The sequence below is a fragment of the Octopus sinensis genome, linkage group LG17, assembly GCF_006345805.1.
Source record: "Octopus sinensis linkage group LG17, ASM634580v1, whole genome shotgun sequence".
NCBI lineage: Eukaryota > Metazoa > Mollusca > Cephalopoda > Octopoda > Octopodidae > Octopus > Octopus sinensis.
In genome coordinates, this window is record NC_043013.1 from 15117713 (window position 1) to 15125887 (window position 8175).

An 8175-nucleotide genomic window follows, 5' to 3' on the forward strand; every position below is an offset into this window, starting at 1 on the left:
TCGCGTATCAAAAGTAACCACAAAGATGGTAACAATCTTGTCAGCTGCCAATGACGATGGCAGTGGACTCCTATTGGCGCTGATTCTATTGTCGTTGCCATTGACATAGCCTAAATTACCACTTTCATACAAATATCTAATCTTATCACGAGGATCATCGATAGCATATGTCCCTGCACCCTTCAATAATGGTGTTTTATCCTCATCTTCAGCCATTTCTTGGCAGTCAGACGATCGTGTACTGCTTCGCTTTGACGATAACGTAAGCGGCCTCCTTTTCAATAACAACCTCCCACCACCACCACTACACCTTTGTTCATCTCCCTTACTCTCTCTTACTACTCTACGTTCCCCCATCCATCTTCTCCTTCGTCTATCTCTCTCTCTCTCTCTCTCCTTTTGGTAATGCAGAGCAATGGGTGGGGAGATATGCTGAAGAGGGAGTTGCACAGAGAAATAGAGAGAATGAGAGAGAGAGAAAAAAAGGGAGAGAAAGAAAGAAAAAAGAGGACAGAGGTTATACGCACGCATTCATGCAACAAATTAAGGGTTGATATATTGAAACAGTCGTGGATTATTTAAAGAAATTAAAAATTAATTACACAAAATTAATTTATTTGCTTAAGAGAAAATCTAATTTTTGTAGGCAATGAGCCAGGTGCGGATGTTCCAATCTTATTGCATCTCATCAGCATAGCAATTAATTATAATTTTTTTCTTATTGTTAGAGACGCTATTACTGACCAAAATTCTCTGAATACCCTTTTCCATATGTAGAAACATTTGTTGAATAATCTTAATCAAAGCTGTCATCAGAAAACTATACTATACTGGAAGGACCTGTAGCATGACTAATTTCATAATTTCATGTTTCAGACTTAAGTAATCTAAAATTTCTATGCCTAAGATTGGTCATGCAACCAGTCATGTGATGTTAAAATACTTGTTGAGTTCAGCATTTGGATTGGTCTAGTTTTACACGGGATACAGAGCTCGTATCCAATCACATTGTGGTAAATTCTAGATACTAGCCTGAACCTCGTTTTGTCAAAAAATAGCATGATATTTCTCATTTTAATGGAGAGGGGAGAGTTGTTTTCAGGGAGTTATATCATATTATTTTTGTTCTTGTTGAAGCACATGTAACCAAGTTCAACTGAGTTGAAAAGCCAACCATGTATGATTTTCTACAGACAGCATTCTCCATGATGTATTAATCTGGTTTGTTGTATAATTTTATTTAGCAGAAGACTTAAGTGTCACAGTTAATTGAAGCCTCTTTCTTGTATTATTTCCACCTTTTTGCAAGCAACTCATGAGAAAGAAAAAATTGTAATAAGAGGGCCAGAGACACCCTTCCAGTTAAAGATCTAACAAAACTGAAACATGTCCATAGTTGTCTCCTTTACTTGCAATATCAATGCTTAATTTCTTGAAATTATCTTCCTTTTTCTTTGAGAGTTATAAACAATTGCTCCTTGGGATTTTGTTTCCTTTCCAAGAAAAAGCATTGATAGTTTGTTGTGACTACCAAGCTAAGTTTTTCCTTAATGGAAAATGTACCACTCAACATAGACTATGGATGAGCAATATCAGGATAAAAGCTAGTTGAACTCAGAGACACAAGACAACCTGGAAAAAGGATGGACGGATGCTGCAAGATTTTTTGTCTATATACAAGTCCAAAGAAATATATGTATTATATATATATGACTGTGTGCTAGCAGGGTGCAAAGAGCACCATACGAATGTGGTCATTGACAGAGCGGCTAACCAGCTTCCATGCCAGTTACACTTAAAAGGCACAATTTGAGCGTGATCGTTACCAGTGTCGCCTTACTGGCCCTCGAGCATGATCGTTGCCAGAGCGGCTATCTGGCCTCCGTGCCGGTGGCACGTAAAAGACACCATTCGAGTGTGATCGTTACCAGCATCGCCTTACTGGCACCTGTGCTGGTGGCATGTGTAAAAGATTCAAGCGAGGCCATTGCCAGTACCGCTTGACTGGCCCTGTGCCAGTGGGACGTAAAAGCACCCACTACACTCTTGGAGTGGTTGGCGTTAGGGAGGGCATCCAGCTGTAGAAACTCTGCCAGATCAAGATTGAAGCCTGGTGCAGCCTTCTGGTTCGCCAGCTCTCAGTTATTTGTTCAACCCATGCTTAGCATGGAAAGCGGACGTTAAACGATGATGATGATGATGATGATGATGATAACAAACCATATGCCTCCAAACAAGCTTTCAAGCTCAGAGCATACTGTTAGATCTATTTAAAAACCAGGATGCTAATCTGAGAAAACATGGGAAAAAATGGGAAGGAAAATTCAAAGAAAGTTGAAGAAAACCAAGATTGTCTCATTTGTCTGAAGAAATCATGATTAATGTAGCTGGTGCAGATTAATATAACAGAGAGGAGGCCAAAGTCTGGAACAGGTGGTGTCCTCCAGTTCAAGAAGAGAAACTTGTCCATGTGCTTACATTTGTTAAAAATTTTGGATCTGGAATTAAGTAGTTTGGTGGACTTCTTGGATCTAAAAAGGATGTGTGATCTTTCAGCTATGTGTAACTTGCATTTCTTTGATACATTTATATATGGCATAGATTTCTCCACAGTTCTCCCCTTGATTCAATGTACAAATGTATGTGTCTTTGTGTTAATGTTTGTCCCCCATCACCACTTGAGAACTAGTGCTGGTTTGTTTCCATTCTTTGATACTTAACAGTTCAGCTAAAATGACTGGTAGAATGAATGCCAGGCTTTCAAAAACTAGATACTGGGTTGATTGGTTTGAATAAACCCTTCAATTTGAACCAGAGCATGGCAATAGTCCAATGATTGAAACAAGTAAAAAAGTAAAGGATATATATATATATACACAGTTAAGACACCCGTGCCGGTGACACATAAAAAGCACCGTCCGAATGTGGCAGATACCACTGCCGCCTGACTGGCGTCCATGTCGGTGACACGTAAAAGCACCAACCGATCGTGGCCATTTGCCAGCCTGCTCTGGCTCCTGTGCCGGTGGCACGTAAAAAACACCCACTACACTCACGGAGTGGTTGGCATTAGGAAGGGCATCCAGCTGTAGAAACACTGCCAGATCAGACTGGAGCCTGGTGCAGCCTCCAGGCTTCCCAGACCCCGGTCGAACCATCCAACCCATGCTAGCATGAAAACGGATGTTAAATGATGATGATGAATGTAATATATATGTGTGTGTATGTATGTGCTGGGTGAGTGCTGCACACACCTACCAAAGATATATAAAAATGTCATAAAGAGCAGTAAAGTGACAAATTTCACTGTGCCAGCAAATAGTTGGTAAATTGCTAGGGCAAACAATCTTTTTGCTTTATCAGAAATAATCGGCTTGTTGTGTAAAACATTTATCTGAATCAGTGATATTTATTTAATTTTCAATCAATGTCCTATTCATTGATCTGTAAGCAACAATTTTTTCCATCTTCACAATTGAAAATGTATGTATTAGACAATTAGCAAACAAGACTGCCACTCTCGGTGAGACAAATATCACAGCTTTCAGTTGAAAGTGTGTCCTGCAAAGAGACCCAAGAGTTCAATATCCTTGAATATCTCAAATGGCTCGCCAGCTCCTGTCAAACCACCTAACCCATGCCAGCATTGAAAATGGATGTTAAATGATTATGATGACGTATTTAAATATGTAAAGGAACAAGAATGGAACAGCTCAGATGGAATATGTAGACATGGTAACAAATATACACATACACCACACACTGTAACATATGTTTCCTGCAAATTTGAACAATATATATAGATATATCACAGTACTGTCCAGACCATCAGATGCTGTTATATACAGCTGGACACAATGCATTTCCAATTCTGTTTTGATTGTGCTGTTACCATTCTTTTCCATCATGACCCAAATTACTGGGGTCACAATGGAAAAGTGAAGGCCTTCCGAGTGGCCTTTTCCAATCTCTTAGGTACCACTCAGCAACTGCACAGGTCCACTTGTTATCTGTGAAACTAGTGAAATGTCCAACCCAACGGAACTTGTACTTTTGGTACTCTGCAATCACATCGTTGACTCTACTCCATTCTTGAATTATCTAATTTTGAATGTGCTTTTGTAATTATATTCCTAACATGGCTCTTTCCATGGCCTTTTGTGTCATTAGGCAAGAATATGCGAGCTCATCTCTACAACGCTGAGGAATTCTCTCTCATCATCTTCTACTAATTGGAAATGGCGCCTTACCGTTGAATAACACCTTGCAGTAGCATGTACTGCAATGTGAATACATGGTGTCTACATTGGCTGAGCTTTAAAAAAAAGGTATTTCGCACATTGCAAGACAACTTCAAAAACAAGGCATGGTTCACAGAGAGAGCTATTTTAGCACCTTGGAATGAAAGCACTGATAAAGTAAACCATGAACCCCCTCCACATTCTACCTGGAGATACTTCAACATTTGTCTCCATCGATGAACATGCTGCTGTTGAGTATCCAGTTGAATTTCTCAACTCTCTACAACCCACAGGACTGCCACCACATAAGTTGTTCCTAAAGAAAGGTGCACCTATCTTGCTCTTGAGGAATTTGGACCCATCACAACTATGCAATGGTACAAAATTGATTATAACTCTAATGTGCTTCATTATGACAATCAAGAAAGCCCAGGGTCAAACTTTAAAAATTGTGGGTCTCAGTTGACAACAACCCTTCCTTTCTCATGGACAACTATATGTTGCATACTCTTGAGTTCGCAGTGCAGATGACTTGTGTATTTATTCTACCAACACTGGACTTACGTAAAACACAGTTTACCCAGAAGCATTGTCAGCTTCACTTAACAAATGTTGAAGTGTGCAGTCTGCCCAAACATTACATAGATGGTTCTTTTTACAATGAAGCAGCTTTCTTTCCATGTACCTTACTTTCTGCAATACGGATACCTCTACATTCTCATTTGTCATCCAATTCTTTACATCGGTAAGTCTAGGTCATTTTAGGGTCATTTTTAGGATTTCATTCCAATCTAAGCTGCTATCCTACATGTTTTTGGTGACCAAAATTTCAACATTGTTCATCACAAAATGACCGAAAAATATGTTTATAAAAAAGAGTTGTTTGCTTTCATGCTCCTCATGTGCCAATTCTACCCATAAGAAAGAAATAATACAATGTGACTGTAGGTTATAACACTCAGGCAACACCGAGATGCATTGCTAGTGTGTCTGTGTGTGTGAGCGTATATATATATATATATATATATATATATATATATATATGCATATATATATATAAAATATATGGAGTAAAGATTGTTTGCCAACATAACATGGCAGTCCTGGTTTAGGACAAATGTTGCTGTAATTTAGCCCCAGGAGACATCATCTCCAGCTGTCTATATGACATGATCTGTGTCCTTATATTTTCGAACAAGGGAATCTTACACCCCATCTCAGCTCAAAACAATATCTGTGAAATCAAAGAGTGTGAAGCTGCCGCATGCCTTGATCCGCGCACGGTGGCTGCTGCAATAGGTCGTACGTGTCGGTCTCAGTCAATATTTGCACCACGACCAATGCAAATATTAGTCTGAGACTGACACGTATGGGCTGTTGCAGCAGCCACTGTGCTCCATCCGCAGGTCAAAGTGTGCAGTGGCTTCACACCCTTTGATTTCACAGATATTGTTTTGAGCTGAGTGGGGGTGCTACATTCCCTTGTTTGAAAATATAAGGACAGATCGTGTCGTATAGCCAGCTGGTGACGATGTCTCCTGGGGCTAAATTACAGCAACATTCATCCTAAACTAGGACTGCCATGTTATGTTAGCAAACAATCTTTACTCCAAAGTACTATTGCTGAATATCTCATATTGTGAGATTTACAAATAGTAAATTTCTAATAAAATATATGGTTGATAAAATAACTTCAGGATATTTTTTCTTTTTCACTGAATTTTATTCAAGTTTAAACTTTATTAAATAATTTCCAATTTTTTTTTCCTCCTGAATAGTCATTTTCAAAAATTTCAATTGATAAAACCATAATATCAGTTTACTCAAATTGAAATTCCCAAAACGAAAAAAAAAAAAAAGATGTAAAGAATAAAAATGAAAAAATATAAAAAAACTTGAATGAAAAGTCCTCATCTGTATTTTTAATATAGCAAAAAGCAATGTGGGAAAAAAATTACTCACACACACACACACAAACCTTAACAACAATGGACGATATCATTTCTTTTCCTTTCAGACAATAAAAATAACAAATTTTACTCATCACATAAAAAGTAGCTTTTCACATTAAAAAAATAAACCCCAAGAAAACCATATTATCACAAAATGTTTCAGCTAAATGGGATAAGCTTAGATACAGGATTATAATCTCAATTAAACAAAATAAATTTTTATATATATTATTATTAATAATATTAATAATAATAATAAAAAATAACAATACTAATCATTACTAGATTTTTTACAGAATTTTTTTTTTCCATTTCATTTTTTTTTTTTTTACAAAGGAGAAAAATGAAATAAAATTTGAAATAAAGAGAAAGTTTAATGAGAAGTAATGAGAAATAACGAGCTGTAATGATGAAAATCATGTAAATATTTGAAGCACACACAAATATGATGTGTATTTTTTGTTCCTTTTTGTTTTCTGTGAAACAAACAATGACACTGAGGTATAGATACACAGATGTATATGTATGCATGTATGTGTATATATATATGTGTATGTATATATATATATGTGTGTGTGTGTTGTTTGTATGTGTGAGTGTGTTTATGTTGTGTTTGGAAGTATACATGTATGAGAAACGGATGTTGATGTTGATGGTGATAATGAGGTTGATGTTTATGCTGTGAATTATCCATCATCCAAGAAGGATAAAGTTGCCCTTCAAGAGAAAAATAATAATAAGAAGATGCACAGGTATCAAAATAAAATGGAACAAACTTCCACCAAGTCATGGTCAGTAGATCAATTTTATTCTGATTTACTGCAGACTGAATGTTTCACCAAAGGAGACCTGAAGATGATGAAGTTAACACAAAGAAAATCAGCAGGATTTTTTTTAAGGGAGAGGTAGTTATATACACACATATATATATATATATGTATATATGTTTGATTATGGCTGTATTTATATATGTGTATATGTATAAATTAATGCATGTATATTTGTTATTGTCAATGGTTCTCAATCTTATACAACTTTGGACCACCACCCTTTCACCCAATGCTTTTTTTTATATATAAATGTCTCCTTTCCACCATTATCATTATTCTCATCATTTAATGTCCATGCTTTATGTTGGCATGAGTTGGAGAGTTTGACAAGATCTAAGGGGTCCAAAGACTGCTTCATGCTCCAATGCCTTCTTTGTCATAGTTTCCACAGCTCGATGCTCTCCTTGAGGGCAACCACATTACAGAATGCACTGGGTGCCTTTTTTGTGATGGTACCAGTACTAGTGTAGGTCTTTACCTCAATGAGGCCAAGACTGAATACATAAACAAGTGCCTGTCCAACAGTGATTGCATCATCCATACTCTCAACAATGCGCCCTTAAATATGGTTTCTGATTACAAATATCTTGGGTCATACATATCATCTGGAAAAGACTTTCGAACTAGAAAGGGTATGGCCTGGTCAGCCTGTAATGACATGCATAAGATCTGGTCATCAAATCTAAGTAGAGACTTCAAACTTGAAATCTTCAAAGCCACAGTCGAACCAATTCTACTATATGGCTCAGAAACCTGGACGTTATCAAAGAAGCTTGAGAGGCGGTTGGATGGAACCTACACTCGCCTCCTTATGAGAGCTCAAAATCTCTCGTGGAAGCGCCATCCAACCAAAATGCAAATATATGGGAAACTACTACCTGTGTCATCTCTTGTGAAAGGTAGGAGAGTCCAGTTTGCTGGACATTGTTGTAGAGCTGAAAAAGAGGTAATTTCTACTCTTCTCCTCTGGAAGCCATCTACTCGCAATACCAGAGGGCACACTCTCCTACCCTGATGTAATCTCCAGGGATACAGGCATCCAGCAACAGGACCTCTGTAATGCCATGATGGACCATGAAGTCTGGCGTAGCATGGTAAATTCCATTGTCTCGACCACGGTCGAACAATGATGATGATGATGATGCAACCTGC

General features: G+C 37.6%; 1 protein-coding gene across 1 annotated transcript in view; it reads right to left on the bottom strand.

Annotated features, from left to right (window-relative positions):
* The window catches only part of LOC115220870 (DENN domain-containing protein 11-like), a 49619-nt gene extending 49306 nt beyond the window's left edge, over positions 1-313 (bottom strand). The window contains exon 1 of the mRNA XM_029791052.2: positions 1-313. This exon is cut by the window's left edge and continues 4 nt beyond it. Within this exon, the coding sequence (XP_029646912.1) occupies positions 1-216 (216 nt within the window). The 5' untranslated portion in view covers positions 217-313.
* Between the last annotated feature and the right edge of the window lie 7862 nt (positions 314-8175).